Here is a 21,189-nt window from a genome sequence, read left to right as displayed (position 1 = left end):
GGGAGGAGGAGAAGGAGCAGGAGGAGGAGGAACAGAAGGAAGAAAAGGAAGAAAGAAGAGGAGGAGAAGGGAGGAAGAAGAAGAAGAAGAAGAAGAAGAAGAAGAAGAAGAAGAAGAAGAAGAAGAAGAAGAAGAAGAAGAAGAAGAAGAAGAAGAAGAAGAAGAAGAAGAAGAAGAAGAAGAATCTCACAAAAACTCCATCAAGGATTTTACCTCACTGTACCTTCAGTTCTCAGAGAACAAAGCAAGTAATTTACTGTAAAACATGACTAAATGTTTTAAAATATCCATTGTATTTGAAAAGAAATCAAAGGGGACATTCAATAGCACAGTGATGAACAGGCAAATAGTCCTCCACAGGTGAGAACTTCTCCTAAGGGCTTTAGTTTACCTATGTGTAAAATGTAATCCTCACTGCACTCTTCACATTCACCGTATTTCACAAGAAAAAGCCCCAGGGGTGCAGTAATATTTGATTTAGGCCTCCCTCTCCATCAGAAAACAGACAATGTAGCTCAAAGCTGCTGTTTAGTAACTAGAAATTCATCTACTTGTTAAATGTCTGATGCCTCGGGACCGTTTCTAACTCTGAGAAGAGCTGAATATCAGACCTGTGAAAAACAGAGAGAGAAGAACCTGGAGAAATGTCACAGAACCCACAAAAACAACAGGAGAACCCCAAACACACCTTAAGCCAACACAGTATAAACAAGAAGAGAACATAGAAACAGCCAAGGAGAGACTCGGAATCTGGTCTTAGAGCAGAGGTATGGGAAAGCAAAACCTGGATTGGATGGGGAAAGAAGAAAGCAGCCTATGCCGTAATGGGCATGTGGTAGGGAGGGTGGAGATACTGGATACTCTTTCTTGGCTTTGTCACGACTGAAGACTGGTCTATGGCATGGTATATTACAGCAACTGAAGAACATTAAATTTCTTGTCTTAAAATAAAGCAAACTTGTAGTTGAATGCAACATTTAAAAAATGCTAAGAGGAGGAAAAGCCAAGGAAAGCAATAATTAGACAATAATTTTGTACAAAACATATTATTGGGATAGAAGAAAAACTGGTTCAACCCAGAAAGTAAATTAATGAAATATTCCATGTCTAGCTCCCAGATAACCATCAGAAAGGACTTGCTGGGGAGAACGGCCAACCTAGCTTGGAATAGGATAATGGAAAAATTAGTGAATATTGATATTCCCAGCCACCCACTCGGGCCTCCCAGCCAAACCCTAACCCACCTTGTACAATGAGGTGGACCCTGGAGGTCTTAGGGTGGTTGTCTGTCTGCACCGAGCAGGTATAAGGACCCTCATCATACACATCCACATTCTGGATCTCAATGCTGTACTGGGTCTGGGTGTTACTCAGGAGGACCACACGAGGATCTAGGCACCACTTGTCATTTCCAGCATAGAGGATAGTACTGCGGTTTAGCCAGGCCACCCGGGTGACACGGTTGTCAATTGTGCACCTGCAAGATAAGACCAAACAGATAAGTAAAAGGACCACTAAGAAAGCAAAAGTTGTTAGTGCCAAGCTAGCATTCTTCATCATGCCTTAGGTTTCACCCTCTCTCCCACTGGACAGACATGCATTTGCTATGTTTGCTTTGCTGAGTACATTGTTCCAGAATTTACCAGTACAGAACTTGTAGGATTATGGTTTCACTCTCTGAACTTTCAAGGTTCTGAAAAGTTATTACCTCTAAAACCACAGGAATAAATTCTCATTTCAAATAACCTCTAAGTGCAAACATAAGGCATCTTGCATCCTCAGAATGTCTAGAACCTTAGCACATTCCTGGTACTCGTATCTCAGCTGTAAGATCCCTACGATGTGGACAGTGATAATCTCCATCATCTGTCTGGGTGTTTGGGGTATCCTAAGCTGTTCAATGCAACAGCCCAATGGGATGTATTTCATTAGAAAAAAGAATTCAGGCACAAGGATGCTAAATGCTTTTCCAATTCACAGTTAATATGTGCTGGCTCAGAAACTGAGCTTTAACTGCAAACCATCCTTCCAGTTATCTCAATATAGCAAATTCCAACAGAAGGCTTCTAAAGTCAAAACTAAATACAGACCACCACTCTTGCTATTTATCTTCATTATACCCAGGGCAGAAATGTTCAATTATTGCTAGACTAAAGACATTTTCTAAAAATCTCAAAAAAAACTGTTTGCACATATAAAAATAGATTCCCTTTCTTTTTATTTTTGCATCTGGAGTCCTCAAATTGTGGAAGCTTCCTTTTCTTTTCTGTACTTTGAAAGCTCCCAGTAACTTTTGCCAAGCCTTCATCCTATCTCTCTGTCTGTCCTCATTTCTCTCTTGTTACACCAAGTATGTCCTATGGCCTAGGGCTAAACTCACAAGCACAGTGCCCTGTTCCTGACTACAATGCTGGGAATATCCCTGTTACATTGTCTGTATAATGATCTTTCAAATGCCTGTAGTCTTTTGCAGTGGTTAGAGCACTCTCACATGCATACAGTTTCATTTGGATCCTACAACAAATATTTGAAGTAGATGTTCACATCCATTTTCTGTTTTGAAAATCCAGGACTTCAGAGTACCAAACTGTCTGGGTCTTATGCAAGGAAAGAGAAAGGGCTGGAGGCAGACTCCCCATTAAGGTATCATGCTTAGCACTGCATGTGCTACAGAATGTTCATAGTGACCTTTCCAATGGGAGGGCATCATGGTTTATGTTAACTGCCAATTCCATTGATTTCAGAAATTCTTGGAGACTAGTAAAGAATATCTGTGTGATTATCTTTGAGAGGATTAGAGGAAGGATGAAAATTCTCCAAAGTATTTTGGGCTCACCATGTCAGGTTGCCCCAGGCATCATATTCTTTGATTCCTGCAGCCATTATGTGAACAGCTTTGCTGCAACCTTCCATCTCCCCAAATACGATGGACTCATACCAGTGATACCATGGGTCAAAATAAACCCTTCCATCCACAAATTGTTTAACAAGTATTTTGTCAGAGTAGCCAATGACCAACCCCAAGTGGTTTTGATTCTCTTGAATTCTCAAAAGGGTCTGTTACTATAGATAGATAGATAGATAGATAGATAGATAGATAGATAGATAGATAGATAGATAGATAGATACATAGATACATAGGTAGGTAGATAGATAGATAGATAGATAGATAGATAGATAGATAGAGCCAATATCCACCAGTGAGCCCTATCTGCCCATGGTTCTCATTGCACATCCTCTTTATTTTCTTGTGTAAATCTCAAATTATCATCAGAGGCCACTCAGGCACAGGTGAACATTTTGCTGCTATGGAAACATCTGTCGAACTAGAAGCATATTTGCTCCATAGTCCAACAGGTTCCCAGAATTGAGGGAATATTTCTAGCAATGCTGAAGAAAGAGTGTTATGTTACACATGGCATGAAAATGATCTAAGACCCAACTAGGGAGATGCCACGGTACTGGTTCAAAAGTGATGCACAGGGTCCATCAGAATCGCATGTGAGGTCTATAAGCTCTACCATTCCTTATGCCACACATTCAACCTTCAGATATCCAGAAATATCAAGTTATATAACAAGAGCTCAGTTGAGACACATACAAACTAGACTTTGAAATTTGCTGTACAGAATGGTAAATCCAGGACCATCTATATAATTGATGGAGCCTGAGGCCAAATGAAAAGACAGAGAACTCTGTCAGTGAGAAGTTCCAGATCGTGAGAGCAGAGTGGAAAACCAAATGTAGGCTTGTAAGTCAACAATCAGGAAGCCAACTCTACTGCCCCCCAATCTTTACTTGGGAACTGTGAGGAGAAGTTGTTAAAAACAGGTTCTGATCTAGTACAGATCAACTATTCTATCTCTCTGTTGCTGTCTCTTCTCTCTCATTCTCTCTCTCTCTCTCTCTCTCTCTCTCTCTCTCTCTCTCTCTCTCTCTCTCTCTCTCTCTCTCTCTCTCTCTCTCTCTCTTTTCTATGTAACCTAGGCTACTAATCTGAAACTCTCTGTCCTTCTGCCTTGGCCTCCAGAGTGTTAGGACTACAGGCTTGTGTCACTATCCCTGATTTAAGGTTCTGCTTTGTGGCTGAGCTCCTGGGTGAAGGCCTTCACCTAAAACCCTGGATCATTCTTTGAGGAACATTTATCTAGAGGTGAATTGTGTGCATATTAACACTTTGGAAGAGGTGAGACTGTACCTCCCAGCTAACATATGACTGGCAAGAACAGAGCTTCTACATCGCAAACAGCATCACTGTCACCTGGGAGCTTGTTAGAAGTGCAAAATCCAAAGTCCAACATCAGGCAGTGAATCAGAAAATGAATTTTAATAAGATCACCAGGTAACTTGATGGCACATGATACTTGACCTAGTCTAGACTGTATTCCAAGCTTCGTTTTCCACTTTAAAGAAAACATCCAGAATACACCAAGAGTATCTAAGACACACTGAGAGACCCTTGACAAAGAACTCTCTTGACAGAGTTCCCTTCCTTGAAAATCTCATACAACAGTGGTCTCCATCTTGACCTGTGCCGAATGCAACTTGCTTCTGAAATCATACTGGATCACCCTCCTGCAGGTCACCTTAGTCTACAGCTTGCTTTACTGGAAACAATTTTTTAAAGTGATAACTCCAAGCACAGATACTATGCTGAACTTTGCTTGGGTTCAAGCAGGTTACAGGGAACTCACAACCATGGCCATGAGTTTGCTGAACACATATCTCTACTTGTTAAGTATTGCTTAAACTCACTCCATGATCATGTCAAAACCTTGGTCACACTCACTTGTTACCATCTGACAGATCAAAGTACCTGCACCTAAGAACTATCCATATAAGAAAATGACAGTGATATTAACATTTGGTATACTTTTCATCTTTGATGGTCTTCGATATTCTTCTAAGACCTCAACCACACACATACACGTCACTGATTCTCAGACTCAGTTTGCATCTGGATAACATGCTGATAACACACAATGGACAGAGCTGGGTGGTTCCAGGTGAGGAATGAGAGACTACATTTTGTTGTAACCCAAATGGGGGCTGATGGTGTTGGGTGATGATCTCGAGACCACACTGTGGGAACCACTAATTCAGAGATGTTATTTCTGGCAAAGTGAGAACAACTGAGTGGGTGGATGCTAAGAAATGACTCTTGTGTTTCATTACTTTGCAGCAGAAAACTTCTTGAAAGCCATGTACTCTGGGAAAGCCAGAAGCAAAGACTTGATGACTATCTCTCCCAGCAGCTGAAACTAAACCAGATATCAGTTAAATGTCTGTGGGGCAGGAAATTCTGTCTAGCAGAAACAGAGCCATGGACACAGATGTTGAAGCCTACTACTCAAGTTTCTCATGGCTTTATGAGGGATACCAGAGGGATATCCTAGACTGCCACGTGAGGATCTAATTATTGAAATTGGACTGAGGGAAAAGCTGTCTCATCATACCACACTGCCTTACAGGACCAGAGAGATTCCTCAGCAAACAAGCTAACACTCTAAATGCAGCCAATTTCCAGCACAGTTATGTAGCCCCTGTGATATACTATGCTGAAAAGCTGGCGTCATTTCAGCTGTGGTTTTGGGCACATCCAAGGTCATGTTGAGATGTCCAAACTGTCACGGCTGTGTATCAGTCTTGCTGAGTCTCCATGGAATTAACACAGGCGTCTGCAGAGATGGATCACAGAGGTAACTCAGCAGCCAACTCCTGTCACCTGCTCATACCTGCCCCCATCTATCTGTCTCATTTATCTAGACTCCATAACAATGCAGAGGAGACATTTCTTCCAGGCTTAAAAAAATGAAATAGATAATCGCTCCTCAGCCAATGTGAGTTCTTGGATGGTGGAAAGAGGTAGATATTAGGGTGGGAAGTTTGGCTAACAGTCCATTCCTTGCAGACATGCCTCCAAAGAGTTCTCTGTAATTATTCTTAGAATACACCAGAATCTTTCACTTTCCTTTAGGGAGACATTAAAGATACAATTAACTAGGAAGGAATAAGGTTCAAACTTATTTTTGTCTGACAAAGTCAAGCAGGGGAAACTGGAGATGAACTTTTGTTAGATATCAGGGAAACAGAGATCAGCAGTACAGAGTAAGGACAGAGTCCGTAGACGGAAAGGGCAGTATGGGTGTCCAACACAGCAGGAATATCTCACTTATGAGAACAAAACACAGGAAGTGCTCAGGTAGGTCAGGCCCCTAAAGTGACAGCTCAGAGGATACATTTGCTGCAGGTGCAAAGCCAGGGGAGGATTCTGCTTCTGTTTCTTTGTTACCATCTTACAGACCACATCAACCTAAAGACTATATCTGACTACATAACAGACATAGAGAGGGGGCACCTAGACACAGTATTGGAACATATAGACTGACAAGCTCATGACCCTCCCCATACCTTACAACAGTTCCAATTTCTGCCATAATCCTTTTAGAAAGCACTCAGAAAGCCAGACTGTGCCCTATTACCTGCTATAAGCCCTTCTTTATATAAAAGGTCTGCAAGCACTCACACATACTCTCTCATCCCCTTGCCTTCTTAAGCTCCAACCTATTAATACAATTCTCTCTAAAACTCACCTCTAACATGAATTTCAATATTTGAATTCTTACAAGTCCCAAAGCATCTGGCTAGGGATAGCTTTGGTGGCCAAGGTCAGAGCAAAGGTCAAAGCCACAGTTACTCCTGTGTCCTCATGTTTCCCCATATCGAGAGATATACCTGCCTTCTCCTTACCCATCCTCTCTCCTATTTAGACTTGGGTATGACTTCCTAAAGACATGTATGTTAAAGCCTTGGGTCCCAACTGGTAGACCTAGTCCCAAGAAATGATTGAATCATGGAGTCTCTGACCCTCTTGGTTTTTTGGCCACCAGGAGGAAAACTCAGTTTTCCATACCCCTCTATTGTGATGGCCTACCTCCCTACAGTTTAGAAACAACCCTTCTGCCAACCATGGACTGAAGGCTTGGCCACTGTGAGCCAAAAGGTGTTCTTCCCTGGAGTTATTTTCAAGGGTATTTTGTCATAAGGGCCCATTTAAGACACTGACCAGCTGCCCAACGTGACTCTTCCACCAAGAACAGAACAACCCACTTGGTGTGCCCAAGGATTCTGGATGGAGTTCTACAGCTCCTTATTCCTCTCCTCTCTTACAGCATTAGTGATTGCCCACCAGCTCCAGACATGTTCCAGCCCTTAGAGTTTCAGTAGACAGCTTTCCCTCATCATGACGTCAGCTCTCCTTTCTGCATGACGTCCTCATTGACATCCCATAATCTGGCCTAGCCAACATTTTGGAAGAATCCTGACAGAGGAAGGAGGTCTAGAGAAACTTTTGGTTGCCAGTCCCCCCCCTTTAAATGCAAATGCAAGTGCCTGTATCTTGTCTTCCTTTTGGACATTTCATATAGTGACGAGAAAGGGGACAGTCTTTCTTTTAAAAATGCCCTATACATATGAATTGCCAGGGCACTACAGTGATAAAAAGTGCCATATGCAGTTGGCCAGCAATGGAACCAGCACCAAAAGAATGGACTCACGCAGACTGAGACAGAGAAAGCCTCCAAACCTATAGTTGTCTGCAGCTACATCGAACTCCACAGATTTTAAAGTAAGTACAGTCTCCTCACCTCCATTTTCAACAAACAGCAAGACTGGTGGCTTTGTTATGTAATTGTGTCTTTCCAGAGAGGAAGAGCACAAAGTGTGTACCTTAAGCAAGCCGCAGACACACGTCACAGAAGTAAGACTGCATAAGTGTGAACCCTCTTGGCCTCACACTACTTTTGGAATCGGGATCAGAAAAAAGAAAGAAGCGAACTTGAGAACTGGAAGAAAAATAGGTTAAAATGGTCTGTTTGGAGCCTCCTAAAGAGTGGCAGGAGTGTCAAAATAAAGAGAAGGATTATTGAAGAAAGAGAAAAAGCCAAGCCTGGCCTCTCTTGATAGCACCTGCCCGAGGATCTAAGGGCAATAATGGGTCCAGATAGTGTGCAATCCGCCAGCTCCTCCTATCAAATGGTCCTTTAACTGCTGTTGAAAGGCGGCACGCTTGAGACCACAGCAAAATAAGTGCTTCTGTCCTTCACAGCGCCTGGTCACAACTGTCTCTTATCATACAGAAATGCTTCAGCTGCCTCCAAATGTGGTTCCCCTAGCATTTGGCTTGTGCTCCATCTGCCTCCACCTTCACAGCAAGTATTGCAATGTGGGTGGCTCAAGATAGCTTCACTGAGCCCCAGGGCACCGGACCTCTGTGTGAGCCTTCCACACTGGCCTCTCTGAGGAGGTGTTTGCCAGGGAAAACCTGGAAACACAGGGACTGAGATAGTTGTATCATCTCTGATACAGTGAAAATTCAGAAGCAGGTTGACACCTTAGCTCTTTATAGTAAGAGGCACCTCCAGTAACAATAACTTATTTTGAACCTGCTGGATAACTTCTAGAATATGAACTTACATTCTTATTTATAGAATCCATTTACTGAATTGGATCTTACAGACAAAAATCACTGGAAGTTAGCCTCAGTTCAAGTTGGCCCTCCTGGTTTTCCCAACTGGTACTGTCTAGGTTTTGAATAACAAACACACACAATGACATCTTCCCTACCTGTGAAGATAATGACTATGTTGGCTATGCCTCAGGAAAAGCAAAGGACATGCTTGGGCTGGAGAAGAAAAGGCAATGGAGGGGGAACAACAATCTGAACCGGTTGGACACATCCTATGCTGTGCCTGTGGCTCCATACTGCTGAGAAAGAGCTGTGGTCAGGGGGAAGGATGGAGAGTGGGGGAGGGGAGTGCCTCATGGCTGAAGTCTGGCTACTGCTCTGAGAGTCTCATCTCTGCCCGTGAAGTCTCAGAGTTAGCTCACTTCACTGACTTAAGTCATCTGTGGTGAAAATAACTTTTTCCTCCATGGAGTCAAGAAGGTGAAGAGATGCATACATAGCGGACCATGCAGCAGGATTCCTCTGTTCTATTACATGGACAGCTTCCTCGTCCGAACTTTGGATGTTTCTTCTTTACATGATTGTAAAGTTTAGAAAGGCAAGGTCTAAGCCTGATTTTCCTTATGTGTCAAGTCCAAAATACACACCAAGTATTTGAATGCTGCTCCCCAACTTTGATAAATTTAAAAAGGGAGATAACATGAAGACTGTGTGATAAAGGTCTGGGTTATATGGATAAAAACACTGCATGTCTCTAATAACCATATGTGTGAACACAATTGTATATACATCCCTCCATACCTCCTCACATCAGAGGGAACCAACTCAAAGGAGACAGTCTTTGGGGTCAGAGCAGGAAGTCTTTCCTTTGTGTAATTCCAGAAACAAGCACATCTCCCCACCTTTCCTTTCTATCTAAATGAAAAAAAAAAAAAAAAAAAAAAAAAAAAAAAAAAAAAAACACTGTCTTAAGCAAATTCAATGGCATTTGGTGAACTATTACTTTTCTAAAATGAACAGTATAGCATTTTGATTTGCTGGTCACAAAAGCTCAGTATTAATACCAATCCTAAATAAGGCATGGCAGCTCAGCAGGTCACATGATATTTTAAGCTACAACTCCTACAACTTTTTTTATTCATCCATAGTGTGTGTGTGTGTGTGTGTGTGTGTGTGTATGTGATCTCCACAGTCAGAATAAGATGATAAGATGATTGGGCAGTGTGAGGATGTCTCTGTCATGGCAAGACGGAAGGAATGAAGATAAAGAGCCTCGTAGGATTCTCTTTGGCTATCAGACTATTGAAAGAATGAGTCACAAGGAACTAGGATTTCCCCAGAGTATCATGTTGGGAGAAGGAAAATGCTGGGCTCCTGGGCAGCCAGAGGGGATCTTATTGTGCAAAAAGAGAAATCATATAGTTCTGACATCTTATCAGACCTCATTGCAGGAGAGACTGGAGGATAGACAATATTGAGGGACAGGATTACATCTTGAGCAAGACTTTATGCATATGCTAATTGTTTTATTTTCTATGCATGGATGTTTTGCCTCAATATGTCTGTGAATTGCATCAGTTGCTGGTGCTCATGGAAGTCAGAAGAGGGCCTTGGTTCTCTTAGACCTTAAGTTATACATAGTTTTAGGCTACCATGTGGGTACTGGGAATTAATTGACCCTTAATGTCAGAATGGTCCAGATAGATTAGGAATATCTTGCATATCTTGTTCCTCTTCTCAAAGTCACCACACTGAATAAATTTCCATTGTCTCTTTTACACTGTTACTTGTCTTTTGAATCAGGCTCTGGAAGGATGGGTTGTTAGGTTTACCAAGGCCCACAAACTCTTTTATTCCTTGTATACCAAAGCCCAACAACATAAAACTTTCTTTCTATATTTCTTTAGTGTATTCAAAATAACCCAAATATGAAGAACACCATTCTCAAGGGACGGAGCATAAAAGCACTTATATTTGAGGCATCCCATTGAATCTTGCCTTAAACCCAACCTGTCATTTGACCTTGGCTCAACTGAGTGTGACCTGAGAAGCTTCACGCCACCATGTTTGATGATTAATTTAGATAGTACTTATAGAGAGGGGGCATATCTCTGAGGGTGTTTCCAGAAGAGAAGAGCATAAGGATCCAAGGACTAAGGAGGTCAGCTCCTCCCTCATCAATTTGAAATTGTATCATTGAAACCACTCAGGACCTTAACAAAATAAAAAATAAAAGAAGGGCAAGCCCTTCTCCATGTTTGAGCTAAAATATTCATATACTCCTGCTCTGGAAAACTTTCTCTTCAGTTTATCAGGTCTTTGACTTGTATTGAAACTTATAGTTATGTTGTGAGCCAAACCCTGTCATCTCTAGACAGATATCACATGGGCAGGTGATAGACAGATGGAACTAATTTGCTCTGTTTCTCTGAAGAACACTGGCTACCAGTCACACCAAATTCACCTGTTTCAGACATGGACTGTATTGTGTCCACCAGTCTACTTCTCCCTTGATTGTCTGAATACACAGTAGGTTTTAGAGACTTGAATGTTATGTGGAATGGCCCTTCCTTATTGACTTTTGCAAAAATTCCTACTCATTTTCCTAGTCCAAGTTTTTAGAGATAATTTCATATTCAATTACTTTTTATTTTCAGGGTTTTTTTTTTTCCCTATGAGTGTTCTTCAAACATACTTCATCTTGTTATCTGTTACAGGCAGTGTGCTCATGCTTTGTCCATTTCTGTCATGTACAGTCCAGGGAAGGCCAGTAGCACATATATATCGAATATCTATAATCTGAAAATAAGAAATCTGAAATGATCCAGAAGCTGAAGTTTTTTAGGTGTCACCTTGATGCCACAATTGGAAAATTCCATACTATAAAAGGTTATTTCATGTAAAAAAAAAAGTTTAAATTTTATAAAATTACTTTCAGACTAGAGGACATGTGTAAAACATTAATGAATTTTGAATTTAGATTTGGGTTCCATCCCAAGACATATTGTTGTGCCTATGCTAATTCTTCAAAAGCCAAACAAACCTGAAATCTGAAAGACATCTGGTCCCAAGCATTTCTGGGTAGGGATATTCAACCTGCATTATTTGCTTGTCTAGCCGATTCCTTGACCCTCCCCAACCCCTACATAATGGTTTCTGGTAAGAATATCAAGACAATTTAAAAATTGGTTAGTATTCAAATGACTGCGAGGAAGGAGGCTTGTTAAACAGTGCTTTAGGCGGGGATGAATATGAACAAGCACAGAGGTGCTAGAATAAGTCCTCTAGAGACTGCGAATAAAGTGTATGCAACAGACTGCTTTGACAGGAGTGATGAAATGAACCCTGCACACCGTGATCTCTGGGTGTCTCTAGACTCCACAGTGCAATGACTGGTGTTATCACATCAAGGGGTGCCTCTGCCCTCCAGCATCCAGCTGTGATAAGCCAATGTAAAGCAGTGGCTAGAGATGGCAGAGGCAAGGAAGGAGAGCAGGTGCCAGAGGCTATGCTCTTCTTTCAAAAGCCATAGCCCAAGCCAGAGACCCTTTCCACTCAGCCTTACACCCTAGAAGTATCTATGACCTTCGTCCCCTGTCCCTCCCATCATCAGTGTCAGGGTCCTGACTATCCTTTGTTGTTTACCCATCCCATGGAAGTACCCTTGTGAAAACCACTTTCTAAAACTCTCCTCAAATAAACTAATTGGAGCATGTCATTTCCTGCCAGTGCAATCTCTGATCACTGTAGGTAGCTTGCCCAATCTGCCCAGAGACTTTCAATCCATCTCAAGGACAGAGCGTGGCAAAAGATATTAAACAAAGCATTCTGGAAAGGCTGGCTCAGAGTGTCAGCAAGTTAAACGCAGTATTGAGCATGTATTTTTTTTTTCTCCCTATAGCAGGCAGCTCAAGGAATCAAAACAGGAGCTGGGCAAAAAGAAATAGTTTTGGAAAATAAATCCATCTGTTGTCTTGCCTTCATGTTTAACTCTTTCAACTCATTCTCCCTCACTGGATGGTGTGTATAAAGCTTGTACCTGAGATGAGATTTTTTTCATGGTTCTTTATCTGACAAGTTATACCCAACCTGGCAGAGCACCTATAGGAAAAGCCATAGTTCAAAAGGTCCTAAGTAGACACTTTCTAGCATTAATTTGGGTGCACAAAGAGATAGTCTGGTGAGTGGGACAGATGGGCTGCATCAGCACATTACAACCACTATAGTGTAGAAAAGGGGTTGGAAATGCTGTTTCCCCCATGTTCTGGCAAATTATGGCTACAAGAACTGCATCTGCTTTGCAGCCTTGCACATATGTAGCAGCCTGCAGTCAAGCCAGCCTGTATGTTACTTCTGGTCCTATCCCTGGGGTCACTCATCTCTAGCACATGTAGCAAAACATCTTCAGCCCCACGCTAGGTGTGTGTCTTGTCTTTGGTAGCCATCTGTCGATCACTGCAGTGGTGTACATATTTAAGTCTTGCACACCTCTGAATAGGGAGAAGCTCAAAGCTTAGGAGACAAACCACAGGTCAGGCTAAGTGCTGCCAATGCCATGTGCATGTATGACCTCGTGCCTACACAACTGTACAAAGGTTTGTCCAGATTGGGCGTGAGAAAGGGGAAGGAAGAAAGCAATAAAGATCACATCTTAATGAAATAGTCTGTGTGCTATGCAAACACTGTCAACAGGAAGGAAGGGCAGGGAGGTGAGAGCTAGACTCTCAGAGCTGCTCAGGACCTCCTGGGGGCTCCCATGGTAGAAGGCAGTGCGCTCTCTCTCTCTCTCTCTCTCTCTCTCTCTCTCTCTCTCTCTCTCTCTCTTCAATAAGTGACCTTGGCCACACACCATTTCACATCCTTGTGGTGCCACTGTGTCTAAGTGATTGCCGGGGCCAGGGTGGAAGTGAGAGACAGCTGGTAAGTAGGCAAGCATCCTCCCTGGAGAGCAGTTGTCTAGTTAGAAAGCCCCCTTTCTGCCATCTGAGTCGGGGAAACAGACGAAGCAGGAGGCAGAACCAGCAAGTAAATGCAGCCTGAGTGGTTGGAGGCTTGTCCCTTTCCATCTATCTCCTGTAGAGCCTTTTTCCGGTGGCTTGTGTGGAGGAAGGGAGGTAGGACTCCCCAGGGTATGGAAAAATGAGCACTCCTAGAGATAAGGAAATACAGGATTCTCTAAGTGCAGCAAGCTCATTGGCTCTCTCTAGATAGTTAATTAAGGTAAGGCAGTCCGCACAGGAGCAGGATGTCTCTCTGCCAATAGGATGGGTGATGCTCTCCTCAGCCTGTTCTTTCATACCTGTGCTGGTATCACCCTTGCCCATTTTCTCTTGCATCTCTTCATCACTGGCCCTGGCTCAGATCGTCTCTCTCAGGGAAGCACACATACTTAGGCTAACTCGCTGTTAATGGTGGCGAGGATGGACAAGACCCGCCTCCTTGCTCCTCTTGACCATCATGGCAGACAGTATTGAGTAGGTCACAGCGGGAATGTTGGAGTGCAGGAAGACAGGAAATAGCCAACAGGCTAAGACATCTCTTGTTTTATCTGTGGTATGTACTGAGACTGTGGGAAGTAAAAGTAGCTCCCTTGGGCCAGATGGAAAGGCTCAGAAGAGCCTCACAAGTGTCTTAACCCAAGGGAAAATGCGTCTTTATGCTGTGCTTCAGATGCTAACCAAAGAAATATAGCTAGAATAAATCAGACCTTAGCCTTTAGTGACTCAGGTCTACAGAGGAAAGAGTTCAAGACTCAGTCAAGAGGAACTCAAGCCTCAGGTGGGCACAGGGAGGGGGTGGAACACCTCAGGAATGTGAGCCACAGAGCAGAAGACTGGGCAGAGAATAGAAGCCAGGCCAGGTGTCTGCTCTTTGGTCCCCAGCACTGTGCCCATCAGCTCAGGAGTGGTATCTGTTCTGCTCGCTCTGTCAGGTTCCTCTCATCATCTCTCTGGGGCTCCCCATTCCTCTGTGCTTCTGTTTCTAACCAGCAACGCCTATTTCTATGTTCTGAGGCTCACCTTTAGGCTACAGGCCTCTGTTCTCACATCACACAGAACTGGAGTGTGTATCCTCCAGGCAGCCATCAGCAGGCTGCCCATCGGGGGTGAGTGCCTGAGCCATCTTGTGGGTCTCTGCCTGAGACAGAGTTGGCGCTAGGCTCCCTGCCTTGCTCTGCCTCCCTGCGTCTATTCCCTCTCCTAGGATGCTGTCCCTCGTAGGTCGCATGCCTCTAGTCTCTACTTCAAGGTATCTATAATTCTCATGCCTGCTTCCTGACTAGTAGGACCTGTAAGAAGAGAGAGAATGAGAAGGTTTCAGGTTGCACAGGAAAGTGAATGGAAGGGAAAGGCTGCTCTGTAGCCACATGCTGGGAGCAGGGCAGAAAAGATGGCCTCTACTTCCGCCGAAAGCATCATAGCCACATAGAGCCTGAAGCCAGGAACAGAGGGCAGAGAGATGTAAACATGGCCTGTCTTCAGTTGTACAGAGGGACATCTGGCAGGAGACACGGGTGTGAAAAGAAATGTGCCTAGGCTCATAGAGACAACTCCATAGAAGACAAAGATGCCTAAACCTACAACTATGGATAAATAAAGGTCAGAAACCTGGTTTGACAAAGATGGGCTAGACTACCCAGAAAGAAAGATCAAAGTCCCTCATTCTTAACCTCAGAGAATTGCCCACACAGATGTCCTCTTACAACCTAACTGGATGAAGTCAGACAACGTTGGCAGTTGGATTTGTGTAAGGGTTTTTTGTGGCTCAAAAGATTCCCACATGTTCTTTGGGTCATTTAATAGCCCTTCTATTCACATTTTATAGATAAACTGGGGTATATTTGAAAAAGTTCAGTAATCCACTTGTTCATCTTTGTGTTCCCTGAGTTCTTACTATGTCCATGACACCATTGTGCTAATCACTTAGAGATTCATTGCAAAAGCAAAAGATAGAGACACAGGAACATTATCTTCATACAGAAGGGGAGTGGTCACAATACAGACATGCAGAAATGTGGTACATCTCATGACAGGGCACTGTCATTGATATGCAGAAAGTATACAGGGGCTGTGGAAATAATCCCCAATCTGATAGGTCTTAAAAAGTCTTCCAGAAGTGACATATAGGTAAAAATTTTGAAAACTGGGTATTTGCAGATATATAGGACACCTACCTTTAAAGGATCCTGGGGTCAAGTTTATACAGCTATTTTTGTTTTGAAACAGTGTTTTGGGACTGGTGAGATGACTCTGCCACCACTCATGATACCCTGGGTATAGTACCAGGGCCCACACGGTAGAAGGAGAGAATTGACTCTAGCAAGTTTTCCTTTGATCTCTATATACATGTGCACATCTTGACACACAAGATACATGCCCCCCCCCCAAAAATTAGTGTTTGTGTGGCTGATGGGTTTGAAGATAGATTAAGTAGTGAACTCGCTGTGAGTTTGACAATAGAGTGGGTATCACTCAGATTGTAACAAGGTCTCTACTATCTGGAGGCTCCTGTATATCCACATACTTCATCTGATATCACCTCAGCAACCATATTCCCACTCAAGAAGAGGGAATGGTTAGCCCAGAACATTGGACCTGATAGCCATAAAATCGTGTCATCTTGTTTCAATATTTAGTGTCCCGAGATAAGCATGTGTCTTTTTGTGACTCAGTTTCCACATGTATCCATGTGGAAAATATAGTCTGCATCACTGTTTGCTCTGGGTTTGCAGTGGTCATAGAATGCCTGATGAATAGAGAGATAAAGGCCTGTTTGAGAGCAGGGAGGGAGGGGTTAGTGTTCACAAGCCTCCTGTGTGGAAATACAGTTGTGCGCTGTCTCAGGTCTTATTTTCCAAGTAGCCAAATACATGACCACATCCCCATGCTCAACATTACACATTTATTTATTGTGCTTCTATGCCTGTGGAGATGCGGTGCTCACTCTTCAGAACAAAACATATTCCGTACTCTCTATATTTTAGGAGCTTATGATACAGAGGAGATAACAGCTACTTAAATGACAGGAAGCAGGGGGCCTGCATAAACAATTGGATGATAAACACAAGATAGGTATGGAAAGAAACAAGTCCAGTTTTAACCCTCCATTCACAGGCACAAGATAATTAGAAGCAGAATGCTCTGAACAAGAGGCTATTTTCTTTGGCTGTGCCTAGCATCCCCGTTCATGACAAAAGACAGAGAGGTCAGAAGAGAGGCAAGGGTGAACTGCTGGGTGTGCAGACACAAAACCTCAGGTAAGAAAATAGTCTGTTGGGTCACTGCTTTATGTGCCCTTTGGACCCAAGCAATTTCATTCAAACAACATTGGTCAGTTAAATACCTGAATCCTTTATAGAACCTCATGGATCTTAGAACATAATCCCTGACTCCATAGGAAGAGATTCCATCTGGAATATGAGTGGCTTAGTTCTTTCTCTGAACCCATTATCACTAATCGTGTATCTTTCATGATAAGATCAAGTCAACCCCTGGCAGTGTGTAAGCTGACCAGGCCACCTTCTGTAGACACCATCCAAGTAGACAGAAAGCGGCTGGCTATACTATCTTCCCTTTCTGAATCTCTTGTCTCTGGCTCAAGCTTTGGCAGTCCACCATCCTTTGCTCTCTCGGAGGTCTTGTGGGGATGTTTGCAGAAAGAATTCTCAAGCCTTATTTGTTGAAATCCCTTAATGGCTCATGCTGCCATTGGGATGTCAAACAATTCAGAGAAATACATCAGGGTGTAAGGTCTGAGGTACTGCTTGGGCCTCCAAACTCCTTTTCTTTCCGTTCTCTGAATGAGAGCCACAGTGTGTTGTGTGTTTGCAGATTCCCAAGAATAGCCTGCTTGTGGTGTATCTAACATGGTCTTCCCATTTCATATTATATTCTCATCTAGCCACCTCCCCACTTCCCTCCATGACAGGGATCCCTTCACCCTCTCCAGGCAACTTAGGTAGCCTCAGTATCATCTTTAGCTGGCCATATGCCATTTGTGAAAGTGAGGCTAGTGTATTTTCTCCACTTATCTTTTATATCATATACCTATTATGCCTACCATCACTCCATGTTTATAGACATATTCAGTTAATAAAAAGTGCTTTCTTGAAGTGAAGGCACACTAGCTTTTGTCCATCCTAAACCAGATGTCTTTGAGACAATAGCCAGACTCATACATAGCCCTAATCCTGGACTCTCTCCAACCATTCTCCATGGTGACTCATGCTAGCTGCCTGCATCCTAACATGCTCGAATCTATACCACACACAAGTCACACTCCCGGAAGTCATAAGGTCATGTTCAATGCTACTCCCAAAAAAAGCCTACAGAAGAAGAAAGAATGCTGCAGATACATCATAAGAATGTTTTTGTTAACTAACCAGGAAAATAACACCGCAAACTGTCTTTGTGCCTGACAGCATTCAAAGCTCTTCCTGCTTTAATTAGCATCACACAAACTCACCAAAACAAAGCTGAGGGCAGAGATACACTTCAAATCCTGGATCTGGAAATTTTAAAAAGTGTTATTGTGGGCAAGTCATTTGTCCCGCTGGGCCTCAGCAATCTCTCTCTCTCTCTCTCTCTCTCTCTCTCTCTCTCTCTCTCTCTCTCACACACACACACACACACACACACACACACACACATACACACAAACCCAGGGTGATGTCCAGAGTCCTAGCTGTGTATGCCCTTGCTTTCCAGAGATCTCTGCAGATGTTGCTAGCATTTGGTGCCTCTATGGACACAAAAACCTCCTTGTTCTCTGATAGGCAGGTGTATCTAAAACTCTTAACTGTTCCAGTCTCTCCCCACTTGAGCAGACAGAGCAAAGGTAGAAGAACTTAGGAAAGAGATGTGGAGAAGTTCAGAATTAGGAAGCCAGGATGCCAATGCTGAAATGAACAAATATAAGCATCTCTTCATCCTTATGCATATTCTTGACAGGGTGGGGGGAGTACAAAAGAAAACATTTCCTTTCACCTCCACAAAACATAGAAGAATTATAATATTAACAAGACCATAAATACATGTACTAAAATTAGCATTGCAAGTGGCTGATGGCTTCTTTAATGTTCTCACCATGGGAACTCCAGAGTGAGAAGGAGAAGAATGTGGTACTTTCTGTTTGCTTCTTCCTGAGAGATGTCTTGATTCCTCTTTGTTTTTAAGAACTACATGACTAATATGGCATCTCCCTAGACAACCCAATGGATCTGACTTTCAAGATTAAATCCACTTAATCAGCTGCTTTCTAGTTATAAGTCATTGACTCTATCTTTCCAGATGATTTCCCCTCAAAGTCATTTGTCACTGTTTAGAAAATGCATTCTAAGAGCCATGTCGGTATCTAAAAGTTACATAGCACCAAACCTTATCTATTTTACATTTTTACCTAGCATACATACATACATACATACATACTGTGATCAGTTTAACTATAGGATTATGTACAGCAATAGATTAGTAACAGAAGAGCTGGGTGTAGCAACTCATGTCTATAATCTCAGTATCCACGAGTCTGAGACAGAAGGATCACTATAAACTCAAAACAACTATAGGCTACAGAGAAAGATATCTCAAAAAATTATAAGATAGAATAATTATAGAGTGTTGTTAATAAACTCCTACGAATGTGGTCTCTCACTGATAAAATACAATTTTACCCTCTGCTGGAAAAAGAACTGACTTAATGTGTACCATTCCCCAGATGGTACAGGAGTTCATCACTCTAGTCAGAGCAAGACACAATTTCAAGCTTACAAATTGCTTACCTCTGGAATTTTCATTCAATATTTTGGACTGCACTGAATTACAGGTAAATGAAATTCTGCACAGCGAGCCAACAGACATGGCTGACTAAGGCACTGGTCACCCATGTGGACATTGGATTGAGCGCCTGCTCCTTTCTAAGTTTACAGAGAATAAAAAGCTATCTCCTACTCCTGGAGTCCTAATAGCCTTTGAACCACATTTTTCTCAGTAGGAACAAGATGCGCTCTGGTAGCTTCATCAAAGTATGTTAACACAGTCCATGATCAGCCAACTAACCAAAGAGGAAGGACCTGAGAACACAGCTACCTAAACACACAGATTGTTCCTACTGAGAAGCTGAGATCAAAGTGAACTAGAACATTCTGGAAAGTTGAAGGAAGCCAAGGAATAAGCTTGTGAAGATGCTGACCCACAATGTTATCCTTGTCACTGAGGTTGTGTACTTCTCACTTCTATAGTCGAGATTCCATTTTCTTGTCTTAACACAGGCACATACATGTGCTCTGAATTTAAGTGGCTGTTGGATGGAGCCAGTGATATGGTATAGTATGTATGACTGAAGAAAATCATAATGCTAGCAACCAAATTCTAACTTCTATTTCCTAACAAGTCTTGCCACAGCTTAAAAGCACAGCAGATAGTGAGCCTGGCATTGATAACATGTTAATTAGTTATCTAATTATTTAACTAATTAATTAACATTTAGTGGCCTTCTGACTCCCATACCCCATTCTGTTCTTTTAAGTTCTAACTGATCATAATCATATATTTCATCTGTCTAGAAAAAGGTAATCACAACCCAAAGGCTAAGGTGTTGATTCTATTCTGAAACAAGAACTCATGTGAGAGCAAACAGGATGGACTAGCTCAAAGGACCTCATGACTGGCTTTTTGTCACTCCGCCCAGGATGAAGTAAGTATTCTATATTCTAGATTAATGGATAAGTAAGACATTGAAAAACTGTCCCTTAAGTTGGTTAGAAAGATGTCAGTAGGGACTCAACAGTAACAACACCTACATAAGCAGAGGCACTGGACTGCACTTCTCCCTCGTGTGCAGTGGTAAGGATGCTCACTTCTTATGCAACTGCCTCTAAGCACCTTGTCAGGAATACATGGGCAAATACTGCCTCCACTTCCATGTGAACTCTCTTTGTAAACTAAACCTTGCCAGAAACATTTTGTGAAAGACATCTCCAATTGATGACCTTCTGGGTTCAATAACATCAGTTGTCCCCAAGGAGAAGTTCCCATAGTGTCCCCAGTGATTTCTCTCCTAACCAGATGTGAACACCTACATCATTTCGTCCTACTGGGTATCAATGGTTACTTAACTCCAAGCCCATAACTACGAACACTGGAAGAGTCTTGATGATCCCCCTCCTGCTTAAAGGAAATGTTCATCTATATAGCCTGGAGGCAAGTTACAGTATGCCAAGTACTGACCCTACAGAAGCCACATCTGATTGATGCTCTCAGAAGTACGTGTGCAGTTTCTCAAACCTTACTGATAGAATAGGCAGGGCTTGCAACAGCTGAGTGTTAACATTATATATGCACATTCAAAAGACATTTATTATCTGAAAGACACTGTTTAGAAATCGTGTTTCTACTTAATTTGTGATAAATGATTAGTAAACTTGTTTGTCAATGTAATAAAAAAAACCACTGCAACTCATAGAGCATTCTCAATTAGATTCACACAGCTTATTATCTAAGAAGAGTAGGAAGCAAGCCACTCTCACAGGAGGACCAGGTGATTGCTTGCCTGAACTCTCCCTTCCCACCTCCTCTCTAAGCAGCCCTCTGCCCTGCACAATCTATCCCAGACAGACTTCCTTCTGCCAAAGGAAACTGATTACCCTAAGGTGGCGGATGGATGGTCAAATAAAGAGATATCTTTTGTCCAAACGTGCCTGGAAAGATTATAAACCATGTGGATGG

General features: G+C 42.5%; 1 protein-coding gene across 3 annotated transcripts in view; it reads right to left on the bottom strand.

Annotated features, from left to right (window-relative positions):
- Positions 1-21,189, bottom strand: part of Ntm (neurotrimin) — a 419,704-nt gene that overhangs the window by 183,462 nt on the left and 215,053 nt on the right. For all 3 annotated transcript variants that reach the window (XM_052188773.1, XM_052188774.1, XM_052188775.1), the window contains exon 2: positions 1,245-1,477. In XM_052188773.1, the coding sequence (XP_052044733.1) occupies positions 1,245-1,477 (233 nt within the window). The remainder of the gene's footprint in view (positions 1-1,244; positions 1,478-21,189) is intronic.

The sequence above is a fragment of the Apodemus sylvaticus genome, chromosome 7 (assembly GCF_947179515.1).
Source record: "Apodemus sylvaticus chromosome 7, mApoSyl1.1, whole genome shotgun sequence".
Lineage (NCBI taxonomy): Eukaryota > Metazoa > Chordata > Mammalia > Rodentia > Muridae > Apodemus > Apodemus sylvaticus.
The sequence above is the reverse complement of the archived record's forward strand: the minus strand, read 5'-3'. Positions and strand labels throughout refer to the sequence as shown.